The 18326-nt window shown below is 41.6% G+C and overlaps 1 protein-coding gene across 2 annotated transcripts; it reads right to left on the bottom strand.

Annotated features, from left to right (window-relative positions):
* Window positions 1-17566, bottom strand: NINJ1 (ninjurin 1). Of its 2 annotated transcripts, none has more exons than XM_068694177.1 (4): window positions 17258-17566; window positions 8502-8736; window positions 5199-5231; window positions 1-3069 (listed from the first exon to the last, which is right to left on the bottom strand). In XM_068694177.1, exons 1-4 carry the CDS (start codon window positions 17324-17326, stop codon window positions 3026-3028), a joined length of 381 nt encoding a protein of 126 aa, XP_068550278.1. In that variant the 5' UTR covers window positions 17327-17566; the 3' UTR covers window positions 1-3025. The 2 variants fall into 2 exon arrangements, with proteins under 2 accessions (XP_068550278.1, XP_068550276.1); XM_068694175.1 differs by having other exon boundaries at window positions 5070-5231; window positions 17258-17548.
* Window positions 17567-18326: the final 760 nt, after the last annotated feature.

Raw genomic sequence — 18326 nt, 5'->3', positions numbered from 1 at the left:
TAAACCAGCATGTTTTTTATTTAAAAAAAGAAGACATTCAGTTAAATAGAATACTGTTGATGTCCAGCACAGGCTCATAGTCGGATGGCTTTACAAACAGGTTTTCCTATGTTTAGAACCAGAATAAGAGACCAGGCCTTCTGAAGTTGCAGACATCCCTGTTGTGATGCTGCAGTCACACTTCCAGCAGCTCAGGAGGATGCAAGGCTTTTGTTGTTCTAAGGCTGGCTCCAGCAGATGCCAAGGGAGCAGACTTCTACCACCTTAATGCAGGTCTGTGTGTTCAGCCCTTGGCACTCAGCAATGTGTTCAAGCTTGAGCATTTTTCTTTCCCTCCTGTATGGCCCAAAACTTGTCTTGCAGAGTCTATTGGAATCAGTAGTCAACACATCCATCACCTGGTGAATGCTTCACACTCCAGTGCTACATGTAGAGTCATTTTTTCTCTGCTGTGGTATAAGCAGCTGGGAGAATGGCGTATACAAGCCTTGCTAGTTTCTGTTGGATGGTCGTGAGATTCTATAAGAACAGCTACTACTTCTTTCAGGGGAAACCTATTGTAATGGCTTCATTACTTGAATGACCTGAAATATTACAGCCCAATAATGAGGGGAATAAAGTGGGAAAGGTGCTGAGAGAGGATCTACAAAGCACTGAAAAAAAAATGGAGTGAAACAAATTCTAAATCTGGAGTTACTGAAAATCAGAGCTATGTGGGCAGTAGAGAGGTGAGTCTTCCTGGTACATCTGTGCTGCAGCCCCATCTGACTGCTTTCAGGTGCTTCAATGCTTATAAGAGACAGCTGCGGCAACAAGTAGCGCAGGTGTGGAAGGCCACATTCAAAACTGGGCCAAATCATCACCAAGTATAAATCGGGTAAGCAACAGCAGAGCCTTTGTCCGCTTGTATCTGCCTTTAGGGTATTAAGGACAAGTCAAAAAGTCAGGATTAACTAAGTGCCACTAAAACATTTCTTCCAATTTTTCTCTTGATTAAAAAAAAATCCACATAAACAACACTAAAACACCGGAAGATACAGATCTGGCAATGAAAATTATCTGATTCATACCTACATTCAAAGCAGAGCATGTCAGAAATTATCCTTTTGGAGGGACTATGTTATACCACAAGAGGGGTTGCATTACAACACAAAGCAATGACTTCAGACATCCAACTGAAGTACAAAGTTTCCTGTACAGTTAGAGAGGTTGATGCCTCCAAAGAGCCAATCCAGACTGAATCAGGTGCACAGACTGGCGAACACCCCAATGAGTAAAAAGGTGGAAAGTAACAGGAACACATTTAAGGATCCTATTGAAATTACTGCCCAATGTTGAACTATACACAAATTTCATGCTTGGAAGGGCTCTGCCTACAGTCATCTGTTTTGAAAAGGAAATGTTTTTAAGGTTTTCTGCACCACTGTTTGGCCAGTCAGTTCACTACAATACAGCACTGAAACTGCTGTGACACAAGGATAGATGAACAGTCCTGCAACAGTTTGCTGGTTTGTAAAAATAAATAAGAAAAATTGTCCTGAGTACCTCTTTCAGTACTTGTTCTGAGCTATGTTTAAATTTGTACAATACACACACACAATTAAAACCATTGTTTGCCAGATGTTGATTAAATACACATTAAGTTAGAAATAAAGCAACCAAAAAATCAAAAGGAGTATCTGTTTTCTTACTTATTGACAAGTTTCTGATTGGTTTTCTGTCAATAATTCCTATAGAACATGTAAATAAAGATATGGTACATCAATTGTCCTTATATTATATAACTAAAAAGAAATGCTACCAATAAAAATCGTAAATGAGATGAGACACTTACACGGAAGTCAAACTTCTATAATTATGTGCAAGGGAGCATTTAAAAATTCATGGTAAGAAAAAGCATTGGTACAAATTTGCATCTACAAGTAAGCATGCTCTAGAAAACTAGGACTTTCCTGATTGCAGATGTAATACTTTGGAAATTTTAAAAAAGACTGAAATGTTTTTGTTGTAGAAATTCTTATAACATACACCATTACTAGCAATAGTGTATTTAGAAAAAGTATCAGTCCCTGAGCCAGCAGGTAAGAACCTAAAAGATATATATATATATAAAGTGATTTTAGCCATAAACTCATACGAGTGACATAACTGCAGCAATGCATACCTTGCAAAGAGGAAAAGTAAGGGTTAAACATCTTTCAGTGTACTCCTAGAGTTGCTGACAGGCTCTCAGTACTACTGTAGCAGGTGGAGAGCACCTGTGTCCTCTAGTTTTCCAGCTGGGCATAGAAAAGGTAGCTGTTTTATCAGACTTCCCAGAAATATGTATAATGCACAGAATATGGAGTATCATGATTAATAACAAAAAAAAAAAAACACAACAGAGCACTGAGGTTATCTGTTTATCTGTATACAGAGATGGAAGCTTGAACTGTGGTCCAGAGATGAAGAAACACAATATGTGACTATCTGTGAGAACAAAAACTGGCCAAAAGATAGTCAGCTGTTTCTAGCTGTCTTATCATTGCTGTAGTTAAATAAAGGAACTGGGATGAGTAGGAGAAAACAAGACACAGCTACCTTTGAACACTGCAAGGGAAAAGCACTGTGCTATGGAAAACCATAGGTCTGGTGCAAAGTGAGTGAAATGAAGGACAATGGGGCCATGCTAGAACTGAAGGCCTGCAGCTGCTTACCACTGTGGAAATGTCAACTTGCTGCAAAGCAAAAGACATGGAAAATGGGAAGTTCTGGAACCAGTGAAGTTCCACCAGTTGATATTACCTGTTTGAGTTTATGCCCCTTTTCTGATTAACAATTACTCTACAAATTGAAATGATAATATTCAGAGGAGCAATGTCCTTGGGTCAAAATCATCCTTTCCTTAGATGCCAAACAATATAAATATTAACACATTGGAAAACTCTAGGTACACAGATGTGTTGCTTGTTGGAAACCTGAGAAAGCTGCCTCTGTAGGTCGTCATCCTCAGATATTTTTTTTCTTGTGTCCAATTATAACTGGCTCAAGTGCAAATGGCATCTATGCAAGAATGAATGCGTCGTATCTCTGAAATGAGAAACAGGTATTGGGATGTTAGTAATGCAGGAATTATGGTAAATGGCAAATTTGTTTTAAAGGGGGAATCCTTTTCTCTTTTGAAAAGTGTTCATAGTAAAGGTAAAGCCAGAAAATGACGGTTCATCTCTCCTAGGGATCTGAGATTATGGAAGCTCACTGTGAGAAAGGACTTTTTTTTCCAAGTTCCATTCAGATCATTATGGATAGGTATTTTTAACAGAGACAATATGCAGAAGCGAGCCAGCAGATGGAAAAATCCAAAGCAACTAAACTTCCAAATTTAACAAATCTGGATTAAAAAGATGCAGATTCTAGACACTACATTTAGCCATTTTGTTAGGAAACTGCATGAAAAGCATGAAGGCAGGATCACACAGCTGGTGTTTTTGTACAGATGTAAACTTGCTTTAAGCATCTTTTGGTCTTGCCTCTGCCCAAGTTTACATAAAATATCTGTTTCCCCATTATTGAAGCATGGCAAATTTATCAAATCAGTTTCAGCAGTAGATGCTGATCATGTTTATGGATGTGTAGAAATGCTCTGGCTGTGCACAGCAATATGTGGCCAGCTGTATGCGCTATTTCCAGCCTCTAGGCAGAACCATGCTTCATGCTGTCATGGTGATCTCATCAGAGTTGCACGGGAACTGACTTCTCATTCCTACTAGGAATTCCATGGTCCTACTCATAATTAAATCACAAAACCCTCTGGGCTTAGAGTTTATGGACTGCAGAAGGAATCCGCAATCCACCCCCATCCATTCTGTTTAGAGTCCTGACAGATTTTTCTCTGGTTTCCATTCTTGCTAACTTCTTCTGTGTCATTGCTCTTCAGACTAGGAGTTTAAATGCCTTGTATTTTTTTTTCCCGTGGAGTAAATTTATATACAAATCAATTTACCCTACATTTCTAGCAGTGCTAATATAAGCAGACTGGGGTTTGAAAGTTTCTCAGTGTAAGGCCTTGAGTTAGTTCTTCCTAACAGGCAGTTTCCTGAGAGGATTTCATCTGGAAATTCACTCAAACAGATGCTACAGGAATGGGCTGTGTGGTAGCCAGGGCACTGTGGCTTGCCAGGAAAATCAAGTAACTCGTTTAGCAGGTCTTATGAAGGTGATTTGAGATCTGGAAGATAAAAAGCCAGAGTAATGCTGGCCCACACAGACTTAGCAGTGCTATTTTCAAGGCAGGTGTTGGACCGTAGTGCATCTTAGGTTGCAAGCCTGCAATTTAGGTTTTCATTTTTAAATTGCTCATTATAGTTATGACACTTATTTTGATTCTCACAATTTCTATATTTATGTTTCTGTACAATCAGGTAATTTTTAAAATGCAGGTGAAAATAAACTTGTTCTAAATGACCACGTGTATCAAATAGTGATAGTGTATCAAACAGCGTTAGCACATGTCTTTGTGGGTTTAATGTCCCATAAAGTGAAAACCCTGCTATTTGGGAGAACAAAAAAACACACTATCTGCATAGGAACTAAAGGGCTCCAATGATGTGTGGTGTGATATGTTGTTGGACTTGTTAGCTCTAGCAGTTCCCTGGCTAAAGGTTTAAAAAATCAGTGGTAATAACAGACTGGATACAGTATATTGCAGACCTTTCATACAAAAACAAGACTTTCAGCTTAAGCAGAGCATGATTTCCCTTCTTGGCTTCATCAGCAATGAGGAGAAGGATTGGCTAAGCCAGAAGGAAGATCTTCACACTGCCTCTTTGTGACACATGCAAGGGGTCCCTGACAAAGTAAGGTGCTGCCATCAACTTTTGAACTCCATGTTTACAAATGCATTGGAACAACATCAGTAGTTCCTAGTAGCTTCAGCTTTTGCAACAGTCCGAAGTAAACCTATTTATCTATAAAGTCTAGAACTGTATAGAGAAGCTCACTTACAGATAAGCTGTTTTTCAAGTTACACAACAGTGGGCACTGTTCTTTTACACCATTTCCCCGTCTTACAGTGCAGAGCCCACACTCACCTTGCAGTTACTGCTTCGACGCTGACTCCACCATTGGCTTCTGCACTCCAAAGGCAGTGATAAAAACATTCACAACTACTATAATGAATACTAGTCCAGTTGTAAGGTTGTTGAGGAAATCCAGCTTACCATGTTTTGCAGGGTTGTTCAGGTCATATTTTACTTCAAAGAGAAAGGGAAAAAAAGTTTTAAGCATATGAATATTTCAAAATCCAGAATAAGTCTTCATTATTCATGTGGTTCAAGAATTTCTTCCACTGAGCTATTTGTACCAGTCATACTTAAAAGGGAAGTACAATTTTGCACTGTCAGTAAAAGTGCTGAGGAGAAGATCTTTAATCACAAGGCGCCTAATAGCCTCCGGTCATTAGCATCTAATCTCTGTGGATGCACAAAGGGAAGTAACGGGTACACAGCATTACTGGGAACCTTCTGAGTTCTTGATCTCTTAAAATCTAGTTTTGTTGCAGACTTTAAGCATTTAAAAATAATTTCAGGCATGAATACATGAAGCCTGAAGCCCTTACAGGATGGAATGAAATTAAAGTTCCTACAGTGAAAATGCCACAGCCCTATCCCTGAGTGCTGGATCTTTGGGTATGGTGCCCTCCCCTAGCTGTACAGCTTTTTCCCCGATAGGTACAGCTTTTGCACCAATTCTGTTTTCAGAAAACAAGGGTATTATCTGTTAAACAGAGGAAGGTTTCAACGCAGTGTAGCTGCAGTTCTTTTCGCAGACAGCATCTGCCGTGTAAACATGTTCTTCTGTTTCTTGCAGTTCTTTGATTAAACTGCTAACAGGAGTTAGGGAGTACCACACAAGGGAGATATTGTCTAGTTTAAACTTTGATTCCAGGCTTTGTGAAAACCAACAGGTGAGTTATGTTGCACAGATAATACACTTGATGATAGATTAAAACAAGTGCTTGTATAGGGCAGTAAGAAGGGGGAGGGGGTGCTTGGCTGTCATCATGTGCAAAACCAGGATTTTTCTCTGCTGTTTTCCTGCAGTTCACAGTGTTGCAGCTCAGATCCTCTGCTAAATTGCTTTGCTGGTGGGATGAATGCCAATGAATTCTGGAGCATGGTCTGAGATTGGTTTTTGCATTTTTTTTTAAGATGTTTAGTTCTTAGGTGCATATAGCTCACTGGAACTTGTGAGTGCATGTACAAGAAATGAGGGGGAAAAGTTTATACCTGACAAGTTTTCAGTAACATAAATAAAACCTGGAGCTCCTTCTGAAAGGCACATATGTAGACATGTAGGTTCTGGCTCTGCTGCAGGAGGTAAACTTTGTTTTTAACATAAAGCCCCTGTCAACACTGCAGAATTTAATCACAGAACCAAGGCTTGCTGGCTCTTGGGATAAGATTAGTAAAGGGGAGGCAAACATGTTTGTGATGCTGAAGTACTGAAAGCCAGGTACAGTTGGTGTTCTAATTAGGAAGTCTAATGCTGTTTTGGTTTCTGGGAATTCTGGGTGCCTGTTCAAGTCCTGTTTGCTGAAGCAGTGCAATCAAACATAACAGGGCAGTCAGAGCACTGAGGAACGGTGTGGGGGAACTACCTGAACAGCTTAAGCTACTGCACACCTGTGTTCACATGAAATAACTTAAGCTCAGCAGTGCTTAACCCTGAAAATGAGTTGACACGTGTCTGTAAGGCATGTGGAGGCTAGCATTGTAACAGTACTAGGAAGGACTCCAGTACTTTCACCTGAATGAAGCAGAATAAATGAAATGGAACATTGATCGTTCAGTATGTAAGAAAAGCATTTCAGACAGCTGGGTGGTTTTAAAACAAAACCAAATGGCAATAATGGCCTAACGTGTTTTGTGAGTTACGAAGAAATCATGTTGGAAGGAGAACTGACACTTTGAGAGCTGTCACTTTGACCATATAAAGACTACAGAAAACGTACTGCTTGTCAGTTTAGCTGGGGCTCTAAATTTGGAAGTAGAACTGCAGTAATCCTATCTTTGTTACTACAGTACTTCAAGTGACACTCTGTGGAAACGTTCTTAAATTATTATTCTCTAAGTATTATAGTGCGATTAGATTACTACAGTTTCATGCTAACTAAACTATTTCAACACATTCTTTACTTCCAAAAAGTTAGGACTACCAAATGACTTTCAAGGACAAGTTTGCTGAATAATTCTCAAAATATTTGATTTTTGGAAAATTGCTTACACTTTTTTTTTTTCCCTTTAAACTACCTATTCTGAATGTGTGATTATGGCAGGACAGAGCAGTACTTTGGGTGAGTTAAAGCCTCAACACTGCTTTACTCCAATAGGAAACACCTTCCCCAGTATCATCAACTTGCTTTTTCCAATTCTTTTCTGGAATCTCTTCTATGTCAGGACCTGGATTTTGCTCTTGTGCCAACTTTACCAAATGCAGACACAGCTGTAGTCAATCTCTTTCGTAAGAAAGAAAGAAAAAAAAAGCTATGTCAGCTGTTTATCGATATTACAAGCCAGATGCATCCTCGTTTCCTCAGAACTTCCTTCTTGAATGCTGCTGTTTTCAGTTGTGCTAAAAACTGGAACACAGAGCAAAAGAAAGCCAAAGGTGGTACCTTTAATTTCACAAAAGCCACCTGTGAACGGTAGCTATCGCCTTGTAGCACTGGTAGGCCCAGGAAGCTGCTCAGTGTATTTTGATATTGTATGTCACTTCATATTTCTGACTAAAGCTATGGTATGTTCTTAGGATGAAATTTTGCTCCAGCCATCCTATCTTTTTAGCTTTAATTTCAGTTTAACATTGGTTTGAAAAATGAGCTATAAGTATATTCCTATCATTCATTGCCTAGAGATTTAGGATGCTTTGAATAATTTCCTAAATTTAAAACTAATTTTTTTTAAACTGGTGTTAAATCAAACCTTTGATTTGATTGCAGATGCACAAACTAAAGACAATATACAACACCAACATGAAGATGCACAATTCTGCCTTCACTTTTTTTCCAAAGTTTCATGTTCATGATATAAGTGATGTAAGAATATGTACATAATATAAATATATACATGAATATAAATATATTTTGGTCATAAGATTAAGTAACAGGTCTTGCCAGAAACAGTATTATGAAATTAGGAAAGTGCATAATCATGTCTGCCCTACTAATGCTTGTTTTATGGTATTTCATCACATTCCTTCCTCTTCAGGCCTTCTGAAAAGAAAAATATTCATACTCTTGACAAATGAATATGAGGAAGTTGATCAAAACTGAAGATTCCATGTAAAGCTGCCTCTACTGTTTTTTTTTGCAATATTTTTATGGCTTTAAAGGAAAATTTAATCAATTCTGAGGTAAAGACTTTCAAATACAATGGTCTATTTTTACCAATAGAGAAGCTATATGCACAGGTTGCATCCGATTAAAAAAAAATACCTCTGTGGTTCTTGCTGTTGCTACATACCAAGGAATATCAGAAGTACTCCCACCATAACTTGCAGGGTGAGTGACAGGCTGATGAGAACAATAAGCGGGATGTAGAATGAGAAAGAAGGTCCTTGCTCCATCACAGCTTTCAGCTGGGACGCATTGGCCATCAGCAGGGCAACATCCAGCATGCTCTCTGCAGCACTCTTCTTGTTTGCGTAGTGGTTGATATTCATAGGTCTATTTCTCTGGAACCACTGTGATGGTCTGTGCTAAAATTGGGAGAGGAAGAAAGGTTACTCACATCTTTAATTGGCATATGGCACCAGAGATGGCTTAGCCCATCAACTGACTTCTGTAGTGATACTGATAGAGTAACAACAGGACCGAGACTGTCGGTGCTTCTTTCACTGCTACCACTGACCTCCATTTGATAACAGCCCACTAAACTGAGCTTGTGCTAGACTTTGGTAGCTACACTTTCTCCAGCTTGCTTCTAAACAGTCCCTGTTTCTACCCTGAGAAAAGGAAAGTCTGGAAAAGCGGAAAAGTTTGCGCTGAGAAAAGTTGGGAGGAAAAAAAAAACAACAAACTGCTGTAAATAACTTACTCCCAAAGGCATACTCAAAACTACAAATATTTATTAAATTCACTCTCTGCAGACATCATCACCCATTTACATAATTCTTTAATTACTCATGAGTCCTATTTAGAGGGTTTATGTGGGAGTTGGCCCCTCTGAGAGCTTTGGTTGACCTCTTTTCCTGCAGGTTCTTATTCTGCCATGCCATGTCCAGGTCCATACACAGAGAACTGATTCTCTGTTGAAATATCATACGACTGGTGGTTACCGAGCACTGCCCAACTAACAGGGCAGCTTTTCTTTCCATTTTCTCATCAGCAGACTTTTTCTGAATTCTCCAGCAAACAAACAGGAAAAGAAACACCTACTGCAGGGCAAAACCAGAGCTGCTAAGCCTGGAGGGATGGATAAAATGAGCGTTTTCTGATGATGATTCAGGTGACCTAACCTGGAATTCAACAGCATGTGTCCAGGGCGTCCTACCTCTCTACAGGTTAGATGAAGCTTTGAGTACCTAGGCTAGACCTGTATGCATAACTCTTCGATGATGGAAAATGAGGTGTGATGCCCTTCTGAAGTCTCTGAGCATGTTAGGGAGGTCCTTCTTACTGATCTTGCTCCTAGACTTTATTTTTAAAACTAATATACAAATATAAGAGTACGCTTATTCTAGCTGACTTCTTCAAAGCTGCTTCTTAGAGATTTTGTTACTGCAGAAATATGTTCACGCTTGCCAGAAAATACTGTGAAGAAAGTCTCTCTTTAAGGAGAAATGCAGAAAACACCCTCTAATGGCCCTCTTCAGCAGCTCTAATTACCATCAAATTTCCAACTTCAAAGCCAGGTTTGCCACTGTCCAGACCTAAAAGCATTCTTTGGAATAGCACACACTGATGCATAGAGCAAACACTCCCAGTTTTTCCAGAGCATTCAAATACCCTGCTTGACCTATTTTCACCAGGCACACTGTAACCCACCTCAGTCTAAATATTTTACTGAGAGAAAAATACCGTGGGGCAGCAGCAGGATTTTTCTGCAGGGGGAATGAAACCACGTAACCGTAGCCTTGTGCAGACAGCTTGTTTACTCAGACCCTGCTCAGGGAAGAGAATGGCTCTGAAACGGATACCAGCTTCAGGAAGGAAGAACTAGACACACATTTGGTTTTGTCTGTATCCCACAACCTAAAAATGAAATTTGCCTGGCTCAGGGGTCTGTCCCCACTTTGTCACCGTTCCTCTCCCCAAGGAGTCTCCAGTTCCCACCCCCAGCTCCACTGAACTGCTCTAACATTTGGATACTTTTGAACAATTCCAGTATAGCATCCACCACAAGCACTGCAACAGCTGTGGGTGCTTTTTTCCTCACAAAGAGCAGCATGAAATATGCTGGTAGTAGGCAAGAGAAAAATCTAGGCTAAGATTTCTTTACTGTTTATCATATAGTTAAAAAAAAAAAAAAAAAAAAAAAAAAGCGCTTTACTCTTGCCTACACAATATGTAAAAGGGTGGGGAATAGCACGTAACAGTAGAATTTGATTTCTGGGCACGAGTTTAAAAAACTCTTCTTGGTAGACTGCAGAAGTAATATGATCTACTCTGTTGTACATTCCTGGTAGAGGAAGGATTTTTCCTATGCCTGGCAGCTACTTACTTCTGCCAAAAATACTGACTCTAAGACATCCAAGTTTACTGGTGTACAATATGTGTGTAAGACAGGCAAGCACTGCACGGGTAGCTGTAGCTCTGGTCTTAACCCCGAGGGAAGGGGAGACCCGATGACCGTTTTCACTCAATGCAGAAATGTGATGGTAAGGTTGACTCGGCTCTCTTTGTTTGGTGATACAGAAGAGTAAGCAGTCTGGGCTGCCTCTTCCTTTGTTGCATCTCTGGCTGTGACATAAAACTGTAAACAACAGAACATGATCTCTTCTGGGGCAGATGCACTGCTGCATAGCAAGGATCTTGCTGTTTGCTAATCCTCGGTTTCTGCATGGCCGGGTTGTGTGCGGTAGCCCACAGCGTTTGAACTGTTGTGGAAGCAAAAGTTGAGTCACTTTTAACTCTGATAAAATGAGAAGGCTTCCCTGCTAAAGCAAAACTTCTTATTCCTAGCACCACAACACAGTTATTTACTAGGCTTAGATTCCCAAACCCAGCATTTTACTCTGCTAGGAGGCTTTCAGCCAGCGCTCCTGACGGCAGAGCAGTTCTCAGCCGGAATGGGGTACATGGAGGACCAAGACCTCAGTTCTGCTGCACAGAGGGTTTTCTCAGCCTCCTGCCAGGAAAAAGGATGTGCAATCATGGAAGCCCCAGAAATAATCATTTCCTGTTTCTTAAGAAATGGAGCCTCCTGTCTCACGATGGAAAACCATAAAACCCAACAAAATGCAAATTAGCATTGACTTCTGGAAGAACTTGAAGGCAACTGCCCCAAGGACTAAAACACATGCAGTCAGTACTCTGCCAGCAGCTCTTAACAACAGACTACATGTTGGACAGCAAAATATAGACAGGCAATGAAAGGAGAGCTGTTGCCTTAACCCCAGGTTAATGACAGTCCTGTACAACAGAAATTGCATGGGGACTTTGTTACGTGGCTGTATGGTTTCAGGGAGATCCCAGGCGTGCAGCCACACGTGCAGTCTGCGGTACCGAGCTGTGCTATCGTCACCCGGGGGGATACAGGCAGGGGGACTGACGCTTCTGGAGACTTCCTGTGGTGCATGCAAAGTACAGCTTTCCTGCAGGTGCCACTTGGCAGGAGATCAGCACGTGTGCCATGCAAGGGGAGCCCTGTGACCTGCCTCAGTCGTGATGCTCTCCCAGCACCTGGCCTGGCTCTCAGCAGTCAGACTGCCTGCTGCAGACGAGCTGATCCCTGCAGCTGGTGTTGCCAAGGGAGGCTGAGGAAAACCAGCATGTGTTCACAGCTGCTAGCACCTGAGCTGTATGTGGCTGGGGCTGCTGTATCCTGCTCCTGTCAGCAGCAGCCTGATCTCGGGTCCTGTCCCCCTGGAGTACAGCAATCTTGGAGGAGCTTGATCTCATGCAGCTCAGCACCTCTAAGGCAGCAGGCTCCGTCTGCTTGCCTGGCACGCTGCAGTTTGCAAGGGTGAAGCGAGAATGCTGCATCAGAAGTTGGTGTGTTTTTGCTTCTCAAAGATCAAACCTTTTCTTCCTTCATGCCAGCATTGAGTGTTACTGGACAGGTAGTCCTCGTGACAACTGCTCTAGTCCAGGCTTTGCCTCTGCTTTGCTTTACTACTCATCTTAACACCCGGAATAACCGAGTCCCTACAGAACACAGAAAGGATTTATTCATTACTTTTATTTAAAAATAAATAAAAAGGGCACTGAGGTAGATGTCCTTAGATGCTGAGTTTGATGAATTACTTCTAAGGCACACCTGATGATGTAACAGGAAGGGAACAGTGCTGAAAATGGAAACATCTGAAAACAAATAATGAAGCATCTTTGCTAAATACAGTGGCTTGTTATAGTAAGGATTTCTGCTTCTATTACAGCAGTAAATCATTACTAGTGACAAAATTCATATGGCTGTTTGCTGAACAGGGTATTTATCAAACACTAGTGACTGCTGAAGTAGTCAAATTAAGGTGTTGGAAGTCTGACAAAAAAGGAAAGTCCAGGAGCAAGTTGTTTTCTTGTTCAACTGAATTCTGAGTTCCCCAAAATGGTACCAGTTAGTCTGCCCAGAGCAGACAGGTGGAGTTTTTTACATGCCAGTCATCTGGAATTCACAGAGGAAAAAAGCAGTAATGAAAATGAAGATTATTTTGCACTTGTATTTTAAAACTTTTATTTTTTAGGATTCATTCCTCTTCTGGGATGTTCCTAGGTACTCCACTGAGCTTCTTATTTATTTTTCTAATATATATATATATTTTCCTAAATGTATTACTTTAAGTTTCAAAAAAATAATAATCTGAAACAAGTATTGCCTGAACTAATAGGGCCCTGAAGTCTCCAAGTTAAGAGCCAGATCTGTTATGAACACTGAATTTAGTGTGACTGCTCTTGTGAATGGAATTACCAGGTATCTGCAGTAGCACAGGACTGGTTACTGTTTTCTTATTGAATCACCTAGAATAACGGCATGTTGCAGTTAGCAATGTTCAGCTTCCCAAAATTATACCTAGAAGGAGAAACTGCAAGGCATAAATCAGAAGTACACCCTGACTTCCTTGCCATAGTCATTGCAGCTACCTAGTATCTGCTGGGACTGCAGGACCCAGAGCTCAACTGCTTTGCATGCCAGGCCTGGCAGGTCATATCTGGGTTCCTAAAACATACAGATACTTATTTTAATATACAGATACAGGTGTTTGCACTACATATTTTCATGGTATTCTAATTTTAAAACATTCTGTACTAGAATGCCTTTATTAAACACAGGACACCCACAGTTTTGTATGGGATGATCAGGAAAACAATCCTAATTATTGTTTATGCATTCAGGACAAGGTTTCTAAGACCTGTGCTTCTGATTAATGACACCTGCCTTACACTGTCAGAAGGTTCCTCACCTTCAAATACACCTACTCTGACATAGTCTTAAAAATCTTTGGCTTGCTCTAACTCTGCATGCTGTTTCCTTTCTATTTTAGGTTAGTGATTGCTGCAATTGTAGGGCAGTTTTTAGGCACTTAATAGTCAAACTGCCTTGATTCAAAGTGAGATGGGGTGATCTTTTGGTCTGGTTATTGATTGGTATAACCTCTGGGTTTGTAATAGTACTGAGCATGCTTCTTTAAACCCTTGCATTTAAGGACAATCCTAATTTTAAAATAATGGAAACATGCTAAGTAACAACAAGTGCAAATAAAAGTCTGTGTCATGCTGACCTCAGTGAACTGTTCTTTGTTTTTTGCAAGTCTACCTGATTAAAGATACTAAAAACCTCTTGCTTAAAAATTATTATTTTTTAAGTATTCATCTTTAAGAAAACACTGTTTAGCAAACTTTTCCAGACCTTTTCCAGCACGAAATTCCAGTAATGTCATGAAAAGGATCAGGCACAAAAGAAACTATGCAGAACTAAAAAGGAACACAATTTCAGAACTTTTATTTTTTCTACAGTTAACCATAAAGTTGTAGAATTGAATTACTAACTTTATGTAGTTTTTGTTAATAATGACAGATGTAGAATTTGTCTACATCTCCATCACCCGTGTAGTAGAAATGTAAGGGGTCAATATGTAGCTACTGAAGTCAGACTTGCCCTGTTTAAGAGAATTTTATCTAGAAAAAATGAGAAAATGTTCTACAAAGAAGTAAAATGTTTTTCCAATAAAAATATTTGAAGCTATACCAGTTGTACACCGGATGATTAGATACTTTGTGCCCCTATTTGGAAAGATGTGAATTCTTCTCCCCCAGTAAAACTTTAGAGCACTTGTTCAACTGAGCACTGACTCATATAAAATCCCTAAATCTGGCACTGAATCATCAGTTACATTTCCTGTAGGAATTCCATCCGGGGGAGGGAGGGAGATCTGTCCATTCAAGTACTAACCTAGCATAACACTACCTAGCTTGTGAGACTGCTGGAAGCACATCTTGACACAGTGTGGTTGCAGGTAATGGAAAAACACAAACCCACCTCAGCCTGTGTTCATAGACAGCATTGATCGTCTAGCATCTTGAAAAGCCTGTACTTAAGAAGAACCGCACTGTACATGGAAAACCAGAAAATGCTAGTATGACTTAAAAAAAAATGGTAGCCGTGATGATTCCTGATTGCTAAACACCTAGTATGAAAAAGGGAAAAGTACAGTCATGTTAGCTGAGGGCAGAGCACTGTTTTCCTAAAGCTATGCATGTTCCAGGACCAAGTCAGAATATTTTACTCATTTAATGACTTGAATAATCAGCATGCCTGATGATTTCATGAAATGAAGTTATAAATTAAACTCATCTGTACAGCTATTTAAATAGAAGATGTCTTCAGTACTAATTGGTCTTGCATTACTACTGCTTATTCCAGTGATTGGGTCTTATAACACCGCTGCCTGTCTTGTGCTGCTAAATCACTGTTTGTCCTAGCTACCTAAATACAAATAATTATCACTGATACGGGGGTTTAAATTTGTAATACACACTGCTTTGGCACAGGCCATTTCATTCTATGTGCAGTAGAAGTAGGTTACTACAAATCTCAAGTTTGTTACTTGCACTATAATGCCAAGAAACTGCCATGTCCCAAAATTACTTATGAATTAACATATAATCTTGAATACATTTTTAGCAACAATTTGATAATACAAGCCAAATACTCCACAGCTGTTCTCTTCTGCTACCCAATTCTTGTTCACCTTTTTCATAACTCTTTAACTATTTCAGCTGGCATTTGTCACTATCATGGAAACATTGAACTGGCTTTCACAGCATGGCAGCTCTAGACTGTTTCAATATGGAGCATGAATAAAGAAAGCAAACACAGGAACATGAAAAAACTGTTACTATCTGCATTTGTATGAACAGATCCTTTGCACAAAAGGCCAAGCACTTCTGCCAACTGTAATTATTCCCATTACACGAGATGTGCCAGGCTGAGCCAGTACTAGAAGCCGTGAGTTTCTTGCTCCTAAAAGTGTGACAGCTGGTAAGAAAAAAAAATTATCCAAATTAATAACTGAGTTAAAATAAAACACATCTAAAATGAGTGTGACAACTCATTCAGAATAAGTGGGCTCAGCTTATTTTTTCCTAAAATTCACACGCTTCTACAATGTTTCGAAGGTAAGACAGCCATAGCTGCATCATGTATCAGCCTAAAAGGTATTCAGCAAGAGAATGATACACAAGAGAATGTATTTAGCAGAGAAGACAGATGCTAGGAAGAGCAGTGAGCACTCCAGGCCTGCTAAAGATACACTGCAGTGTTCCTATGCTCTTTTGACTCCAGAAACCACAGGTTGAGGACCCATGGTTTTGCGGCCTCCCCAGGCTCAGCTGGCTGCAGGGTTGGGGCGTTCTTTTCTTTGTGTGAATTGCAGACTTGATCAGATCTGCTATTCAAAACTTGTTTTTCAAGAATTCCATCCCCATTTGTTTCACCTTGTATATCCTCCTCTGATTGTCTTTTAGAAAATGAAAAAAGTGTCATTGCAATATGACAATGTCTCACTGCTTATCCTTTATGTGATACTTTCAGTTCTTATGGGACAGATATAATGATGGTCACTTGCAACCGGAGATGAAGCAAAACAGGAAAGTCACAAAAATTCTTAGTGCAGACCAAGACAAAAAAAAAAAAGAAGTCCCTATTACTTGTACTTGTGATGCAATCACAACTGTTTAAAAATTAATTGCTAGGAATTCAGGGGCTTGAAGGAAATCTCTTCAGCTGGGCAGTTTCACATTCATGTCCCAGTACTGATTCTCTTTAGGTACTTTCCAGGATTCATTAAAACCAGATATTTTTTTCTGGTCTGGCAGTCGCGTCTGCAGGGGGTTGCGGGGAAGGGAGGGAAGGACGGAGCTGCTGCATGGTCCCCGCTGTCTGCCTCTAACCAGCAAGTTTCACTAGTGACGGTGGTGGTTTAGTGTAACTGCTTCTGTGTGGCGGTCCCAGGCTGGAATAAGAGCTGCTTTTTAGAGTTTAGTCTCTTCCAAAGCAACATGAAAGATGCTCTTTTACCAGTTTGGCTTTTCAGAAAAGCGGCATACTTGGAAAACATCCTTTATGTGTAAACAGAATATGGGATAAAATGCTTTCCAGTGAACATCTCTAGGCATGTTTTGACTACATTTGTAAAGAGCTGTGCTCTTCTCTTCTTGTTTTTCTGGGGGTTTTGTTTGGATATACAGAAACACCACCTCGCAGCCCCAGCCCCAAGGCAGTTCTTTCCCGTATCTCCTGTGTGGACATCTCTGATCTCCGTCCCCTCCCACATCACCTGTTTGAAAAACCCCTCCCCAGAAAGAAATCCATCTCTGTGCAGGGATTTCGTGCGGGGAGGCCGCCTGACAGTTTGGGAACGAAGCGGTCACCGGGGCTCAGAAGGCTTCGTGCAGCCTCCCGCTAACCCACCTGAACCAAAACAAAACGCGAGGCTGGCAGCGGCACCCCCACCCCAGAGGGGTTACAGAAACGCGAAGGGCGCCGCTCCTGCCTCGCTGACAGCCCCGAGCCCCCCGCTGCCCCCTGCCCGCTGCCCCCCGCCCTGCCCCCGGCCCTACCCGCTCTGCCGCCGGCTCTGCGCCCTCCGCCTGCCCGTTGAGCTCGACGGTCTCGCCGCCGGAGTCCATCGCGGCTCCCCCGAGCGGCCCAGGGGAGGCCGCTGCCGTCCCGGAGGGAGCCCCTTTTGTCCCGGCCGCCCGGGAGGGCCGGGCCCGGCTCCGCCCGGCCGCGCAGGGGAAAGTTTCCACCGCGGGGGGGAAGGAGCAGGCGCGGCCGCCGCCCCGGGGCCGGGTTTCCAGGCCGCTGCCGGCCCGCCCGGGGCAGCGAGCAGCGAGCAGCCAGGCGGGCTGGAAGCTCGCTGAATGCCGCCTGCAGCCTGCTCCGAGGGGGCTGGAGGCAGCGGGGAGGAGCCCACGGGGCGCCCCTGCCGAGTCCGGGGCCTCACGGAGCGCCTGGGCTCTCAGCAGCACCGCGGCCTTAACACCCTGCTGGCCGCGAGTCCCCGTGCCTGTTGGGCTGGGGGGGACGGCAGATAAAACGTGTTTTAGAAAGCTCTTAACTAATGTTATTGACAAAATTAAAAGCTAGGTGGTTTTGGTACGTTTTGCTGGTTTTTGTTTTGTTGGCTGGTTTTGGAGAGCGCTGTCATCGTCCCCGTGTTCAGGCTTTCAGTCTCACTGCACTGTTTTTTCTCTCCAAACTCACCTCCCACCTGTGCAGAGTGCACACAAAAACAACGGACAGATCCGAGGTACAGGAACGTTCACAGAAAACAGCACATCCAACAATTACCGCAGTCCAGGAAAGTAAGCCTAAAGTAAGAAACAAAGAAAAACAATATAAACTACATTTTAAAATGTTATTTTTATAAGCAAACCTTTTTGCTATTTCAGTTCGACAGTGTGCAGTGCATAGACAGTGTAGAATATAAACAAACAGAATACAAAGCATAAAGGTCTTTTGCCAGACCTTACTCATGTAGAGAGGTGGTGCAGAAGCATTGCTACCTGTCCCTTTCTCACCTCGATAGGTAGGATTTTTGCATGAGCAAGCCCTGTGAAGGGAAAGCTGCTTAGTGCTATAAATGCAAAGCTGCTGGACCTGTGCTTGTGAACAGGCTGCCGTTGT

Source organism: Anas acuta, chromosome 11 (assembly GCF_963932015.1).
Source record: "Anas acuta chromosome 11, bAnaAcu1.1, whole genome shotgun sequence".
NCBI classification, from domain to species: Eukaryota; Metazoa; Chordata; class Aves; order Anseriformes; family Anatidae; genus Anas; species Anas acuta.
Note: the sequence above shows the minus strand (reverse complement) of the source record. Positions and strands in the feature narration are given on the sequence as shown.